General features: G+C 38.9%; 1 protein-coding gene across 1 annotated transcript; it reads left to right on the top strand.

The window, feature by feature from the left end:
• Positions 1-322: 322 nt before the first annotated feature.
• On the top strand, positions 323-18,419 carry rimkla (ribosomal modification protein rimK like family member A). The gene is made up of 5 exons (XM_039678937.2): positions 323-927; positions 9,950-10,180; positions 13,060-13,146; positions 16,161-16,364; positions 17,258-18,419. The coding sequence occupies exons 1-5, from the start codon at positions 765-767 to the stop codon at positions 17,770-17,772; spliced, it is 1,200 nt and encodes a 399-aa protein (XP_039534871.1). The 5' UTR covers positions 323-764; the 3' UTR covers positions 17,773-18,419.
• The last annotated feature ends 229 nt before the right edge of the window (positions 18,420-18,648 follow it).

Genomic DNA, 18,648 nt, shown 5'->3' with positions numbered 1-18,648 from the left:
CCTCCCCTTTGCTGAAATTCCTGCCACGCGCTCATACACACACAAAAAAAAAATCCAAGCAGAGAACGAGCACGCGCACGCCGGCGCATACGTCACTCCCTCCCCTCTGCCTTGTTCACCTCGCATCTTCCATTGGTTCCTGCGGACATCTCGAGCCCCCTCTTGTTCTCTCCCCCGATTGGTTCGCGGTGAGGACTGTGGAGTGCGATTGGTTAATGTGAGTGCAAGCCCTACTTACTCATTGGCTGATGCGGGCTGTGCATGAGCGCGAGGGAAAGAGTTGTAAACGCGAAGCGCGTGCTGGAAAAGACGAGGCGTAGAGCTGAGAGCGGCGCGAGCACCGGAGATCAGCAGGGGCATCACTCGTCACAACATCCAGCCTCTCATCCGCCCTCTCTCCATTTTGTCGCGATTTTTTCGCCATATCTTTGAAATCTAAATCGAAGCGAGCATAAGGGAATCAAGTTCTGTATCGAGGCTTTTGTCAGCCCGTGTTGGGGGCAATTACTGTTGCCCTCAGAGGGGGGAGCGCGTTATCGTTTTTTCGATTATTTCTATTTGGGTGGCAAAATTACTGCCTCTCACCGCGTGTTCGTTAAAATTGATTGTGGGTGCTTTCTTGCTTGATTTTGGTCTGACTAGAACGGATTAACTGGGTTTTTTTTGTTTTTGTTTTTTTTAACCGTGTTGCGGCTCTTTGTGTGGGTTCAGCTTCGTGTCACTGTTATAAGCTACCCAAAGTTCCGCACTCCGAGCTCCAAAACATGTGTTCCCGGGTGTGGTTTATCACAGACCGGCGGATCAGCCAGGAATACCCGCAGGTCCAGATCCTGCGAGCTCTGAAGGAACGCTGCGCCGAGGACGATGTTGAATTCCGCTATCTTCTAATGGATGAAATCGTCCTAACCATCACGGACGGACAGCTCGGTAAAAACCGCGCGCACATACATATTCATTCATACATGCATACATTCCATTTGTACGAGTGCTGAAATGGTTGTTGTTTAAACTGTCGAGTTGGCTAAACTGGTCAGTGTGGATGGTTAGCACGCTTGCTTTGAGCGGATGTGCATCACCGTGTGAATGTGTTTTGTGTAACGTTAGATGTGCGTGTGGGTGACCGCCTAACCCACTTTCAGTCAGCCACCACAGCCTAACGTTACCCGATGGATGGAACGCCGTTTAAAATAGTCGAGAAATCGTCGAGAACATATTCGACATTATAATCTCATATCGAATAAGTAAATAAATTCACATCATTATTTAGATATCATATAACCGGTTATTATGCGCGCGAACAGTCACGAGTGTGCGGCGCGAGCGCGTTCATTATCATCACATAAAGCCTCGAGCGCAGATGGCGCGACGTTCACAAAGACCCGTTATATCCAGGTGCTACGCAAGCGATGGTTTTAGTTTTTAAACCCTTGTTTTATATTCAATCAGCAAACTTTGATCGGAATGTATTTAGCAGACATGCTATGACGCATTTGCGCAAGGTTTCACATAAAAATGGCTTTAATCGAAATAATCGATTCATCACGTGCAAATATTCAATCCGCAAACTTTGATCGGAATGTATTTAGCAGACATGCTATGACGCATTTGCGCGAGATTTCACATAGAAATGGCTTTAATCGAAATAATCGATTCATCACGTGCAAACCGCAACATAAATACGACTTTTTAGTTGCAAGATGTTTGTGCGATCGTTTAGACGATTACTGATTTAATCGCATCACGTTCTGGTAGTAATGTAGTATTAAGAATACAGATAGACATTGTCTAACTTGTGGTATCCGGGATGCTTGAAGATACACACACACCTACCGCCTCCAAGTCATAGATTATCTTGTTTTAATAGTCACTAATACATCGGAGTCAGCATTGGGTACTAACGTTACCAAATAATCTGACATAACCCCTTATGCACAAAACGTGTGTCGGGGTCATGCAGTTAAATTAAAAGGATGGTTCACAAAAAAAAAAAAAAAAAAATCATAATACATTTCTTAATATGTAATCACCCTCATGTTGTTCCAAACCATCATCATGCTGATTTTCTTCAGTGGTAAATTAGATGTTTGGCACAATGTGAGAGGTTGGCAGCCTGAGTCACCATTCACTTTAATTGCATCTTTTTTTTCATGCAATGCTAGTGAATGGTGACCTAGTCTGTCATTCTGCCTAACATCCTCTTGGAAGTAAAACATACTGGTTTGTAACAACATGGGGGTGAGTACATGTTGTCTTTTCAGCTCAACCATCCTTTAAATAACAAGCTGACTGCAAGTTGCACTGTTTCATAAGATAATGATCTGGGTTATTGGCACCAGTGTTGCCATTGTGGAAGGTGGGGCTGTTTTGTTTTGACAGCATTTATTTTAGGTGGTGCAGATGGGCACTGGACATAAAGCTCTTTGCATGGACCTGAGGTAAAGGGAGTGGCTATGCACCAATGCAGCTCTGCCTTGAATCAGATACTTGTGACAGCTACGGTGTGACTTCGTGACATATTGGATTGCCAGTCTAACAGGAAGACCCGAATAGACAAGATAAGAAGGAGAGAGGAACTAAGACCATATTGAGCTACTTTAATGCAAAGGTAGACAGCTGTATGGAGAACGTGACCGCAACATAACAGGAGCAGGTTGTTGGCCTGTCATGTTTATGTGTGTCTGTGTTTAATGTGCTGTCCTGGATTCTGTCTTGGTCCAATAAAGAGGTGGTTGACAGTTGGTCAGCTCAGGGATTTAAACCCCCAGAGATCCTGACATTCTGCTGAGTTACATCATCAACATGAGACGCATGGAACAGAGTAGGTCAGCACTTGTTTCAGGAAAAGCATTGCAGTTAAAGACCATTGTTTGAGGACATACTGTTATTCCTAAATAACAATTTCCTGAATTTATTGGTGAACCTGTTAACAGGTGTGCCGCAAGAGTGTGTATGTTATCTTATCACCTGCTGTGCATGTTACCCCACATGCGGCAATCAAACAATCAATAAGCAATCAGGGTTCAGGACTTTTGGCAGACTGATTTTTCACTTTCATGATGGTGCGAGAGATGCGTGTATTACTTTTTGATGTCAAGTGTCCATTCCTCTAAGACATGTGAAATCTAACACCAGTTTATTGTCTCACACATGCACAAACTGCAAGCCTTAACATAACATGCAGATAATGCACACGTGACCTAGAAAAGGCCATAGTTAGTGGTAAGTGAAACTTCTGACAGGAACGATTTAATCAACTACTTCCCAAGACGTCATAGGGAAGATTTTATAGACGAAGAAGATGTCTTGGGTTGATTTTATAGACATAGAAGATGTCTATGTATAGGGTTGAGAAGTGTAGTGTTTAAATAGCAGTAGTGTCTGTAGTGCACTGACATTGAGGTAGTTCCCCATGATTATCTCAACTGGGAAAAAACAAGTTGCACATTTGTAAACATACATGTACAGGGTTCGTAATATGAATTTTTTTTTTTTTTTTTTGCATTTCCAGACTATTGCCACGATTTGGTTTTCCCTAATAAAAATGAAGAATTTAATAGAAAAATATTTATCATTCAAGAAGTGTATTATCATGGCAGCTATTTAGTGATTCTTTAGTGATTGTCAAACACGACTGAATCAATTCAAGGTGTACTTTTTTCATTAAGAAAAAATGTAGGTTACAAGCGTTTGGATATCTTATAACATTTTTAGCTCCGTATTACAGGGCCTCTAAAAGGAGGACCTTTGCAAAAACAATATACAGACGTTCGTGTGCGCACGAGAAACTAGGGATGCACCGAATGTTCGGTTTAAATATAAGGAATAAGTAAAAAGACTGAATAAATTTTACAGAACAATGACGTTTTTGATGACGCGATCAAAGAGTAACCAGTGTACTGTAAAGTGAGAGACACGCGCTTTATAAATGCAGTAAACATGCCCCCTTTGAGCAGATAACAAAAGAGTAGCTCGTCTGATGCATCTGTGGCAGACGTTATACCCTTACTCGCAGCACTAAAGCGTTTTAAACCTCTGGGGTTGACAAATGTGCCGGCGCGTTTTGCTGGACTTTTTTGACATAGCAGCAAAATAGATTTAAATACCCAGTCATTTGTGGTCATACATACTTAAAGTTTAAGTTCACCCAAAAATGAAAATTATGTCATTCATGACTCACCCTCATGTCGTTCCAAGCCCGTAAGACCTCTGTTCATCTTCGGAACACAGTTAATGATATTTCGAGAGATTTCTGTCCCTCCATTGAAAATGTATACATGGTATACTGTCCTTGTCCAGAAAGGAAATAAAGACATTGTCAAAGTAGTCCATGTGACATCAGTGGATTAGTTAAAATGGTTTGAAGCATCGATAATACATTTTGGTCCAAAAAATATTCTCCTTATGTAATCTGTATGAAAAGAGATGTCAGTCTCACTCATTCTTATGGCAAGTCATTATCTGCTCTTCGCCACGGAGACCGTTCACTATTGAACTGCAAATGATCTGAGGCAGGGGCGCCCAATCCTGCTCCTGGTGATCGACTGTCCTGCACAGTTCATCTCCAACCCTAATCAAACACACCTGAATGTGATCCTAAAGACCATAATAAGTTGGTTGCTTCAGGTGTGTTTGATTAGGGTTTGAGATGAACTGTGCAGGACAGTCAATTGGCAGGAGCAGGATTGGGCACCCCTGATCTAAAGCAATCCATGCAAAACTTAACGGCCACATCAACTCGATAAAACACATCAAGTTTAATCCGAATCATATTTTACGTCATCTTGGGATGTTGTGAGGAATAATAATAGTGTAATATAATCCTGGAAGAATGTACCTCGGAAGTACTGGTTTCGGTTTTCGACGAGCAACGGATCCAGCTGAGGATTGTGAATAGTAAATTGCAAGTGCTTTGTTCTAATCATATAGTTTATGTAAACCGCAAAAGTAGGCTTATGTCTAGGACAGTTATTCATTTGTTGTGGTTTCATCCACAATTTTTTTGCACTTTTCAATGCATTTTTTTGTTGTCATGCAGAGTTACATTCTTTCAGCAGTCAGTTATAGGCCTAACATAGGCTATTCAACTAGAGGGGCTTCAAAGATGGCCAAATAATTTTTTATTTTCACTAATTTATTTTAAGTTATATTGTTTGTATAATATCTGCTGGGATGTTAAAAAAAAGTTCAGTGTTAAATAAAAAAATTTAAATTGTATTTTTGAAATTAGATTTTTTTTTCCCTCTGAAAAGCTAGACAAAATGGTAAAAAGCATCATTTAATTTAATTAATGCAATGGTGAAAAAATTGTTAAAATAAATGGAAAAAATGCGAAACACTGCATTCGGTATCCAGCCAAGTGTTTCAATATTATTCTGCTTCAGCCAAGAATGTATTTCGGTAAATCTCTACGAGAAACCATTAAACTTGGCATATAGGACAATGCAGTTTTGCACACTGAGCCACCTATTGCGCCGTCAGCCAATTTTGAGGTGTGGTTTATTGGCCACCACAGAGTATGCGTTTGGGCAGACCAAAGGCCTTGATACATGATGTACTGCCATAACGAAAGCCAAATTTTGAACAGGTAATTTTTAGAGTACCAGTCTTTTTTTGGGTTACCATCAACCCATTCATGTCATGGTTTCTTCGCCACAGAGGATGCCTTAAATTGAAAGGAAGGAAATAGGTTATAGTTAGGGGTGGGCGATCTGACGATTTTATATCGTGACTGATCTTGAAGATGTCCACGATTTATCTTTCAAGTGAATTGTAGAGATTGTGATCGGTTATGTCCACGTAATATCGTGACTTATTGTCTGAGTGCCGCGGTCATATTCTCTGTTTTCATTTTGTTGTCTCTGTTTAACAGTTTTTTTGAAATGCATTACTGGATGGAACTGTTAAACAAAATGAAAAACTGTTTACGAAAGAGTATCATTGTGTTTGCCTTTATATTATTAGTAACAAAGGCTAACACTATTAATACTTTTTCATTTACCATCAGCATTTAGCAAATGCGCATTTATATCATTTAAACATCTTTCAAGATCTAATAAACCTTTACTTTCACAAACCTTGCAGGTTTAGTCATCATTGTGTCTGTGCTTGACTGTCAGATCAGCTTCACTGGAGATTCATGATCGTCAAATTATGCTGCGCTATATTAAATTGCCCACTTATATTAATATAATTTTCACTGTACTCTGTGTAAAATGAGTTACTTTGTCGTTTTTTTTTTTTTTTTGAAAAAATGATTCACACAAATTTATTATCATTTTTATATTTTTTTCCTAACAATTTCTTTATTTGTAAAAAAAAAAATATATAGAAAATAAGAGAATCGAGAAGTTACAAAATAATGTAAGTCGATTTAATTTACAGATTTCTTTTTTAAATCATTTTTTTATTTCGGCCAGTGTGCTCTTTTAAGATATCGGTATTAGCTTTCAAAAACACTTGTTTAATGACTATTTTGACCACTGATGGTTTAAAGCAATACTGTGTTTTAAATTGAGAAAATAGATCCGTCCATAGGCTTGTTCCAATCTGGATATTCTCCGATAGTACATCTCAAAATTGTGAAGATCTCGATTCAGATCATGATTGTTTGAAGATCGTCCACCCCTAGTTATAGTATATACAAAACTAGAAATTGTAGCGCAAGCACGCAAAATGTGCGCATGTGAATAGTTTCTCGAGGGCACAAAAAAGTTTCTCTTGTCCATGCAAAATTCTATTTGATCTTTTTTTTATTTAAAGGCTGCTCTGTCACTTCAAGAATCTAGTAAGTGAATCTAGAAAACAAAATATTTTGAAAATATTTTTTACAGAAGACTACTATAAGTATAAAATAATGTTTTTGGTTTTTTTTTAACAGAGATTTTTTTTACTTTTTTTTTTTTTTTTACATTTATCTACAGAGAGGTCTCGGATTTTGAAATGGTAAATGTGTAGGAACCCTGAATGCAGAAGGTGGTACACTTCTGAAGTTAGGAACCTCAGTGTTGTAAATTCAGTGGCTGAATTTCTGGTTTCTGTGGTGTATTCTAGTGTAATAATAAAGCATCAGGATTATACAGGAATAAATGCCAATTCTAGGCCTAACATGCACCATTTAGGCTGTATGTTTATGCAAGTTGTTTATGGTGGTCCAGCTTGTTTATGAATGGTAGACCAACATGGCTTTTTTTGTGGTCGAAATTCTGCAGGATGAATTTAAATATGTTAATGTAGTTTTGAGTACTGCACTTTCATTGGCAGCTGAATGACAAGTATTCAGAACACACAAATATGGATTAAGTAAAACAAATGGGTATTTTAACTTTTACGTGCGCAACTGTTGAAATATTTAGGGCCAGTAAGATTTAAAAAAAGAAAAATAATTCTGCGATGATGCATCAAATCAATCAAGAGACAGATCTTTTTTAACAAATAGCTTTACTATTTCAAATAAATTATGATTTTTTTTTTAACTCTCTATTTAAAGTATCTTGAAAAATGTTAACCGGCACAACTGTTTTCAACATTTAAGAATAAAGTTATAGTAAAAGTATGGAGTTATTTCATGTGACACTCAAGACTAGAGTAATGATGTTAAAAATTCAGCTTTGCCCTCACAGAAATAAATGACTAAATAAATCTAAAAAAAAATTGCAATTAAAAAAATATATATTTTAAGTGGGAATATTTCACAATATTATTCTTTTACCTATATTTTCGAGGAAATACATACTGCCTTAATGGGCATAGGAGAGACTAAAAAAAAAACTTGAGTGTTAGTTTATATTGAATAATTGTGTGGTATTATCCAGGCGCTATGTTTTGTCTATTTATCTACCTGTATCTAATTCCAGCTCACCTCACCCTCATAGCATACCTCTGAAGTAGGTTAATCCTGTTTCTATACTGTGCTTAAACACAGTAGGTTAATCATATATCCTCACTCGCTCTGGATTTAGTGTGTGAGTGTGATAGTCATGTTTCTTAACCCACAATGAGACAGCTGCCGCAGGACTGACAGAAGGGGGAAGTTAGGGGAAGTGCTGCTTCTTTTTTCTGTTGAACACAAGAAGACATTTTGTTGTTGTACCCCATTGACTTTCACAGTATGAATACTTAACTTGAGGATGAGTAAATTATTCATTTTTGGGTGAACTATCCCTTTAAGGGGCGATTCTCTGTGCTGCAGTGAATGTATGACTAACATTTCCTCCGGAAATTTGTCAGAATGGTATGAGTGTCAGATCTGTTAGTGTAGCTGGCTGGTTACGGTTGGTCTATATAATGTACTGTTTTATTGGGAACTAATCAGGTAAATAGTTTATTCAAAAGCAAATAAGAAATAAACCTGCTACCACCATGTTTATCAGTGTTGTGAAATACTGAGTAAGAATTGTGATGTTTTAAAACCTAGTGGACCACTGACACGATCCAAGATGGTGGACACAGAGAGCAATGTTAACTAGCAATATAGATACATTATACATATACTTACCTAGATGCATAATAATGAATCAAAAGTGACTTTTTACATTGTATCATAAGATTAGTTAAAAATGCTTTTGTTTTGAAAGAATCCTGTAAAAGTATAATATTTTATATAAAATAAATGCAGCATTTAGTGAGCATTACAGATTTATCTCTCAAACAATCTTGCTGACCCCAAACTTTTGAACGGAAGTGTAATTATAATTGATTGTAATTTTAAATGTATTATTGCACGCAATATATGTGTGGTCTGTATTTTTATAATTTTTTTTAATCTTATGATTTTAGTTTAGCAACATGCTAAAGTCAAATTCTATTAAAATCAGTTGCAACACATTGTGCGTTTCCAATGTGTGTGCTTTTTTGTGTAGAACGTTGAGATGCTTTCTATGTAGAGTAACTTATGAGGCTATTCTACATAGACAGTGTGACAATTAGGATGCTGCCTATTTGGGGAATTCACTCTGTTTTGGAAGAGTTATTGTCCTCAAAATGGTTGTTCAACAAGGTGGTGAAAAATCTAAGCAGGTGATTGTCTATTAGTCAACAACATACAATACATAATGTTATATAATTTGAACTAATGTTGTACTGGGAATCAAAAATGATGATTGTTTGTATTTCTCTTTCATTTCATATGCCCAAATCCCATATAGTCCTGTCATGCCTGTTAAACTGCATTCAAGTCCCATCTGCTTTGATCCATGAGAGGAAAAGAGAGTGCTGATGTAGCAGTTGCTAGTGAAGATGCTGAGTCGTGGTTTGTGTGTGTTGCTCCATCCTAAGATGGCGGAGAAGGAGAGATTAGAAATACTGTGACGCATTCATGTTTTGGCTCTTGTTCCCTCATCGCTCCCTTTTATATCCTCCGTTTTACATTTCCTGTTGTCTCTTGAATTACTCAATCACATGCTTTGCTTTATGTAATCTCTGAAATCCTTTCTTGTCACGCTCTATTTTTTGTGTTTTGTTTCATCCAAACAACAAAATGACACATTTGCCATTTTTAGTAAATTTCGATTGCTTTAATCTGCTCTTGTATTTGTAATTGGAGTCAAAATACAAGATTTAAGTCAAATCCAATGAGCGCTGACTTAATCTGATGGCTGGTGTTAAGTGAGCTTAAACCCAAACTGGCACCTTTAATTAAAAACAAAGCAGTGCTGCAAACTGGGTTAGTGGGCCGGCGTGAACGCTGCAGTGGCAAAGCAAGCAACCTTCTGCGGCATTGTGTAACTGCTCTCAGAAGGAGATCCGCAATTTAGTATTAGAGAGATGCTTCAAATTTCAATATGTGAGTGAGCGAGAGAAAGAGGCAACACATCCAAATGAAAGTCTGGCTCTCATTAGTTGCTCAGGTACATGAGTGTAATCCCTCCACACAATACTGCGGCGACCAAAACACAGACTGCACTGCCTACTGCAGCATGTGATTTATCTTCCCTTTCTTTCTTTTTTTCAGGTCTGCGGGTTGGGCAGGAAACCGTTACCTCATACCCCCAAGTTGCTGTGGTGCGTGTTCCGACCCCATGGGTCCAGTCGGACAGCGACATCACCGTACTGCGTCACCTGGAGAAGCTGGGCTGTCGTCTGGTCAACCGCCCCCAGGCCATCCTCAACTGTGTCAATAAGTTCTGGACCTTCCAGGAGCTCGCTGGGCATGGAGTGCCTCTGCCAGACACGTATTCCTACGGTGAGAGGAGATTATCATCTTTGTCTGTTAACGTATCATTCCCCAATAATCACTTTGTAAAATAAAAAATAAAGGAATACATTTTTCTTACTTGCATCTTATATACACCACTTTACGTAACCTACACCACCATTGAAAAGTTTTGGGTCAGTCATTTCTTTTCTTGAAAGAAATGAATACTTTAATTCAGAAAGGATGTTTTAAAAAGATTAAATTAATTGAAAAGTCATTGTTTGAAAAGATTTATATTTAGAATAAATGTTGTTCTTTTTAGCTTTTATTCATTAATGAATCCTGAAAAAAGGTTTCAAAAAAATATTAAGTAGCACAACTGTTTCCAACATTGATAATGACAAAGTATCAAATCAGCATATTAGAACAATTTCTGAAGGATCATATTACACTGGTTTGCTTCTCAAATAAATTATACTTAAATTATATTTCACAATGTTATTGTATATATGTGTGTATATATGTGCATGTATGTATGTAAACATGTATATGTATGTATATACCATGGATGTCCCGATTTCACTTTCACTACCGATGCCGCAGCTTGTGGCTATTTGCCGATACCGATATTAATCTGATTATTTTATCCTTGAACTACTACCAATTAAAATATATGGAAGCACTTTGCTCAATTTGCCATCTAAATATCTCATTCAAATGGAGAACACGTACTTCTCAAGTATATATACAGTATATACTTAAAGCTACCAACAGATTTAAGTTAATCATTAACAAGCTTTAAAATGGCCTATTTAGCCGTGTACTTTTGCTTCCTTTCATTTTTCCTTTTTAACCTGTAAAACAAAAAATGAACAGTTGTATTTTTAAAACGCAAAGTTGAACACCAAAATTACATACATAGAGCTGATTTAGGCTCTAGGTAATTTTATAGGCTAATAATAAATGTGTCTATATAAATAACGATGTATTTGATTTAGGAAACACTAGTTTATTAATAAATTTAGTGTCGGCTGGAAACATATCTCCATCTTTAGAGCGCCTTTAGAGAGAAATGCATAGCTATGGATTAATCTTGACGGTTTGCTTTCGATTCGAATTGTGTAGGCATTTCAAGCTTTAGCCTACATAGTTAGGAAATCTTTTGTTTCAGTTCATTTGAGATGCGATCCAGTTCACGGAGTCCATGAAAGCACGTCTGATTGTTTTGTTAAATTTTACAAAAGCACAACGTTTTCTTGTTATTGTGAGTTTACATTAAAGTAGTTGCGAATGATGTATTGTTGTTTTCTGTATGACCAGAAATGATGTTAAGTCGTTTCCACTGATGACAGAAAAACGCAAGTTTTCCCACCCGCGCCTCCATGCCATGCTGTGCGCGCCACACTCCGCACAAACCCTTGCTTGGATATGCGTCAAAATCTTGTCTACACTTTACAGCCTATGGTTTATAACTGACTGTTTTTTTTAGTACACTGAATGAAGAAGGATCTGAAGTGCCGGTGTTTCGCCTACATAAACCCACTGAACTGATCCGAAACCAGACCAATTTTCATCCAGCCACCCAAACCCATTTTTGCCCACAAAATAGATTCCAAAACTGCCCAATTGGGCTGGAAACTGCCCAATCCACAGGCTGCACCGCTTAACTGGATGTCGCAGCAAGGAAAATGCTAATATTCAAGCATTGTTGGATGGTATCGGAACATTTTTTTTTTCTCCCCTTCAATCTCCGATCTAGTGTTCTGGGCCATTATCGGCGCGATACCGATGACGTGGATTGGATCGGGACATCCCTTATCTTTACTGTATTTTTGATCAAAGAAATGCAGCCTTTGATTAGCATAAGACTTTCAAAAACATTACAAAATCTTACCACCCCCCAACATTTTGAATGGTAATGTATGTGCACTCCTGTATTTATAATTTTTCAGACTGCTGTTTATGCGACAGTCCGGTTTGTAGAATGAAAAGGGAAGCCCTCATCATTACACTGAAGAACCAGAATGGAAAAAACAGAGATAGTGAAAAGGGGAGGGGGTGTATATAACAGCAGTTACAGCTGCTGTAGTGACGTGTTTTTGGCAGAGCTGTTCTTACATACCCTGCATTTTCTCTCTTTCGCCCCCCTCTTACTGAATGCTGAACGAGTTCATCTGTTCCTCTCAAATCCACCAAACAGATTCTACATCTATGTTTGAGCTTAAATTATATTTCTACCCACTTCTTAGGTTTCTCTTTCTTCTACTCTCTTTCCATATGTTTGTTTCATCTATCTTGGACGCGTTCTATCAAACCAGAGGTTACGTTAATTACTAATCTTGTCGTTTTTCAAATGATAGTCAAATTTCAAATGATTTCTAGCATTTTAATATAAATACACAAAGGAAAACGCATTGTAAACAAATCTTAAAAAAGGGTTGCAATGAACGTTCTTTGTTTTAAATAAATCACAAAAAAACTTTTCACACCCGTCACACCCCAAGCATATCTCTACATTCTTAAAGGCGAAATGAAAACAAATTTAAATTATAAAAATAGACCATAAGGGAATAAGGGAACAAAGCGATACAGTTATTTATAGCACAACCTCTGGGTCTAACATGTGGCAGTCGCGTGTCTTCTGAATAACATATTTTCCTAAAACATCTAAGTCATGAACCTTCAAAAACTGGCCACGTAGTTGGACTGAGTGCCATCCGGGAAATGGGAAACGTGTGTGGCAAAAGAAAAAAATCTGTCAGCGTTGCAGATCTTCTCATGTGGATATTGAATGTCGCAGTGTTGCTTGTTTCATTAGAGCTGTTTGCATCTTGCTCTGGAATCTGGCACTCAAATTAAATCTCACTTTTAATTACATTCATTACATAATCACTAAGCTGTGTGTGTGTGTATGCATGTGTCTCCAGGAGGACACGACAACTTCCGCAAGATGATTGATGAAGCAGAGCCGCTGGGTTACCCTGTGGTGGTGAAGAACGCTCGTGGACACAGAGGTAAATAACTGATACTAGAACAGTCTGTGTACATAATAGCTCCTTTGGGGACTGAAAGATACAGGCCTTATTAAGCCCAGAACACACCAAGCCGACGGTCGGCTATCTTGCAGATTTTGTGAGTCGGCCAACTAAGTTTTCTTGGTGTGATGCGTACGGTTCCGTGCCGTTGGCTGAAAATATTCCTCGTCGGCTTTGTCTCGCCCGATTCGACATGTTGAATCGGCGTCGGGCCATTGGGGAAAGAGAACTCTGATTGGCTGTTCAGCTTAGTCAAAGTCAAAACGGTAAAGATAGAAGGCTGTTCTTATGTTGAGTGTTCCTTGGCGAATATTTCAATATTAACATGAGCGGAGTGGAATAAAGAAAGTGTTTAGCAGGATTGATATTCAAAACGGCAAGCACGTGCTGCTTTGTTTACGTTATGTGTATCTGCAGCGTCGGTTTTCATTTTTGAATGACGAATATAGACTAATATATCTGCAGAAATAGATAGTTGGCTCATTAAACGCAGGCGCAGAATGCACATTTTAGCTGACAGTCGCCTGTAGTTCTCTCGGTGTGTTCAAGTGCAGATTTTTACCTTGACGAGAGGCGACAACACAGTTGGCTTTCATCAGCGCTAGTTCGTTGGCGTCGGCTTGGTGTGTTCCGGGCTTTAGACTTCAGATCTGGGTGCTGACAAACCTTCAGGAGCCCTGAGAACGCAAACGCCTCAAAGTTATACAGCACGCTGGATCTCTGAAATCAAGCAGCTTAGAAACATCATCTCTCTTACCTTAAAAACAAAGGTTGTCTTTCTTTCTCCCAGTGCACATAAGGTGTCTTTGTCCTGCACTGCTTTTTTTGCCCAAGCAAATTTGAGGTGTGCGCTGAAAGCATAATAATTTTATATGCCTATGATGAGCAACAATACAGAATTACACAATCTGCCTTGAATTAAATCTAGTGTCTCATGGTCAGATGAAATCTTGCCTCATTAAAGCTAAGACCAGTGGCCACACCTGAAGAGAATTCAATATGTAAATTTTTTTTTAATGCTCCCAAATCAGCCCAACCAGTCTCTGAATGTGGTTACAGAGCATTGCATCCTTTTAATGTTCCATTCAAATCTCATTTTTAAAATATTTATGGCTTATTAGTCACTTATGCAGTTTTTTTTTTTTAATCCGTACCCAGTATATATGATCACTGCTGCATAAGTAATTTAAATGTATTAGTCAAAGGTTTGGGAACACTGAAATGTGTGTGTCCTGCTATACGCAACCAGTCAAATCTTAATAACCCGGTACCTTTTTAACAATGCTAACAATGTTGACCTTTGTTGGGCTGTGACATGTTTTGAAAGATTTCCTCTGATCTACGAGGAATTGGGTGGGGTGGCGGCAGCCTGATGGTTGAACATCTGGGAGAGTTCACAATCCTGCTGTTTCACCTTTGTGCCCTTTAGCGAGACACTTAATCCCTGGTTTCTCTAGAGGTCTCTCCCAGCAATTAGTCTTGCATATCTCCTTGTATCTGATAGAGGACTATTACCTAACAAAATTGATTATTCATTGCCCATTGCAAGTCTGGTTCTCTGGCAAAATTTACAGAGTTTCAGCTGTTTGAAATGAACAAATCAAACAAAAGTAATTGAAATAGCTTACCACAACAAATGTTTCAAGTGGTTTCCCCAAATTCAACTGAAAATACAACTTTTCATGGCTTCTGCAGTCTCAAAATGGTCCAATCCCCTGAATAGAATCCCTCACAACAGCACAAATCTGAAATACAGGTTTTGTGTCAAGCACACCTGATGCAACTAATCAAGGCCTTCATTAGTTACACCTGGTGTGCTTGAGCTCGAACACATTAATTATTTGATCTGGCTAGGTTTGTTGAGACAAATAGGGCGAAGTCAAAAGATGGCCTTGTCAAAATGTTCCAAAAGGTTAACAGAAGATATCCCTTCAAACAAGAAACAAGACACAAAAAGATAGCGAAGGCACTAAATGTTCCAAGAGACACAGTTGGAAGCATAGTTCGCACGATCAAAGTTAAAGGAACAGTGTTTACAGTAGCTGGATGGGGCAGAAAAAGGAAGTGATCAACGGCTAAAATTTATTTATGGCTTATGCTGGTAAATCCTTGAATTATAACAAACAAAGTGTAGATATTATGAAAGAGTCATTGTTAATAACAGATGTGTGAGATCGTGAAGAACTGATGTCAGCTTTTTATGAATTACTAAGGGTGCGCACTTTGTGCACTGTCATGCCAAACCATGCATGACCATAAGTTAGCCTGCTTGTTTTTGTTATAACAGTGTGGTTTGTGTGTTAATGCTTTAATAAATAATTTATCAGGAGCATTTATGCTAATGCGATATGGTGGGGACACGTAGGCTAACGTGAAAGTATTTGGAGGTACAGAAAAACTTTTTTTTGTGGGCGGGAGTGGGACAAAACATAAATGCTACGGGGGGAGAAAGTAACATGGAAAGTAGTTGAGAACGTCAGTTATAATAATGACCCATGTATTAAAAAATGGTCGGGTTTAAACTTTAAATCGGGCTTGGGCTCATAGTTACAGTTAATGTGTGGGGCCGAGCTGGGCTTGAACACAACGTGCTCGGGTAGGGTCGGGCTTGCATACCCAAGATCTACCTCGGGTATGCTAACAATTACAGGCATGAATTAGTTGTTTGTCCTCGGGGAACTTGTGGAGCCTCTCCCCAGTTTTTGATGAATTCGTACATCCCCCACAAACACAATAGTGAACCATTTTTGCTAGCCAGGTCTCCAATATAACTGCTAGCACACTTGCTGTTTAGACCTAATGGTGACTCTAGGCTTGAAGTATAGACCAGACATAGACAGTAAAAGCTTGGAGTCCCTTTATGATGTCACGCCCAGCCTTGTGGAAGGGAGGGGGTGTGCTTAAAACATCTTTATGTTCTTATCTTTATGTTTAGTAAGCACATTGCATCATTTTGTAAAAAAATTAACCTGCAATTTACACTTTCTGTGCAGGTAAAGCGGTGTTCCTGGCCCGGGATAAGCACCACCTCTCAGACCTTTGTCATCTGATTCGCCATGACGCCCCATATCTGTTTCAGGAGTATGTGAAGGAGAGCCATGGGAGGGATGTGCGGGTAGTTCTGGTCGGAGGGCGAGTGATCGGGTCCATGTTGCGCTGCTCTACCGACGGACGCATGCAGAGCAACTGTTCGCTAGGTATGCAATTGTGCAATCACCTCCCCCCAAAATTATCATTTTAATAACTGCTGATATTTTTTGTTGTCTGTGGGTGTTTTTTATTTTTCTGCATATTTTTCAAGATTTATTTATTTATTTTTCCATATAAATTTAAGATGTACATAAGAAAACTAATAGGGCTCTCCATAAAGTAATCGTCAAGTAATCGGATATTTCGTTGTACTAGAACTAGAAAACTAGACCTAAAACAATAGCCTTTATAATGGCTTAAAATACATATATAATAACAATGGGGCATTCATTTTTGCTTCAAATAATGTATCAAAAGCAAGTAATCTTGTGGTTTTATAGAACAACATTGGTAAAATACGTAATATAAACAATCTGTTTATGTAATGCCTGCAGAGGGAACCAACGGCCTGGCGATTCTTGTCCCGCTTTACAGCAGATCAAAATCTTGTTTAATATGGGCCAAACGACATTTAATTCAAATGTTAACTTAATCTTTAAAATGTGGCTACTTCTATATGATAGAAATGCTACAGCCACTAATTTCTTGAACAATAATATGTGGACATCAAAACATGCAAACTCAGAGCGAGGGTTTGACTTTCATTTTGAAATCACAATCAGTTGAAATCAGTTTGCATATTTACTCGACACTGGTAAATTGCCATAGAGGATTCTTTTTAAATCGAGTACTCTATAATTTAAGTTACAGCCCTAATAATTACAATAATAAATGCTATTGACTGTAATTTTCGATTCAAGGCAACATTTCTAATTTTCCTATACATTTTTTTATTTTTTTTATTTCAGTTACCGTTTTTAATTGTTTTAGTTCACAATAGCAAGACTGACCATAATTTCCCATTTAGCCCCTCTGCTCATGATTTCACTCCTTTTTCTAGGTGGGGTGGGAATGATGTGCCCCCTTAGTGAGCAGGGGAAGCAGCTGGCCGTGCAGGTGTGCAATATTTTGGGGATGGACGTCTGCGGGATCGACCTGCTCCAGCTAAACGATGGTTCTTTTTTGGTGTGCGAGGCTAATGCCAATGTAGGCTTCATCGCATTCGACCAGGCGTGCGGGATGGACGTGGCGGGTATCGTGGCCGACTACGCCCTCTCACTCCTGCCAAACCGCCTCAGCAGGAAGATGTCGCTGCTGTCTGTGGTGTCCAGCACCAGTGAAACTAGCAGCGAGCCTGAGGTGATAATCCCCACAGAGGTGTGTATTCCCAGCGAGATCTGCCCACCTGGCTCTAGCTGTACCATGCCTGACGGCGTGTCGACCATGAGCACAAGCTCCACCTCCAGCGAGAGTGAGGGGGATCTAAACGAAACGGGCCCCAACCCTGTCAGTGCAGATCCTGCTTACAATATCAACTCCCTCCTCGCGAGTGAGATGAAACTGTTGACTGAGTGAGCTGGAATTACAGCCACAAACACACAGATACACAGACATCAAAGAGCAACACATACTGAAGTGGACATTAAATGCATACAGATGCACACGTGTAATCATACTAACCCTCCCTGTAAACCCCCGTCTTAGGCTGCTCCCCTGATGTTTCTTCTCCATTGGCAGACTATAGAATTAAACAAGTGTACAGTGCAGTTTGGAAGTGCACCAGATAGTGTACACTCCAGTCTGGGCTGTAGTGCACCAGCTGAATATGCGTTTGCCACTGTAATTTGAGGGTGCATGTACTGTAGAGTGGTTTTATCAGGACATGATTCCCAAATGTAACCTTTCAGCGACCAACAAACTGGATTCTGATGTTCATACACACACACACACTGACATACACTTAAGGACATATTAAAGTCTTCTGTATTATAGAGAGAGAATGAATGAATGAATTTTGTCTGTTACAATCCTTGTGGTAAAGCCTGGCTGAAGGTATAATGCATTGCATGCATGGGGCGAGAGAGAAAGTTAGAGATTTCAACTGCCCACCAGGATACAAAGGCACATACCTCCCTGCCCTCAAAAAGTCCAGACAGACAGATAGAGGGACACCAAGAACAAAAACTGGAAAGCTGTGAATATTCTCATCCATCCTGACTCTTTTAAAAGCATGAATGAGTGAGTTATTTTAGGCTGCCTGTAGTAAATGAATTACTGCTGATCAGACAAGCGTAAAGGTTTCATTTGCTTTGCCGATGTTTGTAAAATTAAATGACTGATGTGGGACACGTATTGAATTACCATCCTTAATGTGTAAGTGATGATTTGGCCTATAGGAACTTGAATTGGTTATTGGTCATCTTCTACTTGGCAATTCTGTAATTGAGGCGG

This window comes from Pimephales promelas, chromosome 14 (genome assembly GCF_988280905.1).
Source record: "Pimephales promelas chromosome 14, fPimPro1.hap1.1, whole genome shotgun sequence".
NCBI classification, from domain to species: domain Eukaryota; kingdom Metazoa; phylum Chordata; class Actinopteri; order Cypriniformes; family Leuciscidae; genus Pimephales; species Pimephales promelas.
This window is presented reverse-complemented; position numbering and strand designations above follow the sequence as displayed.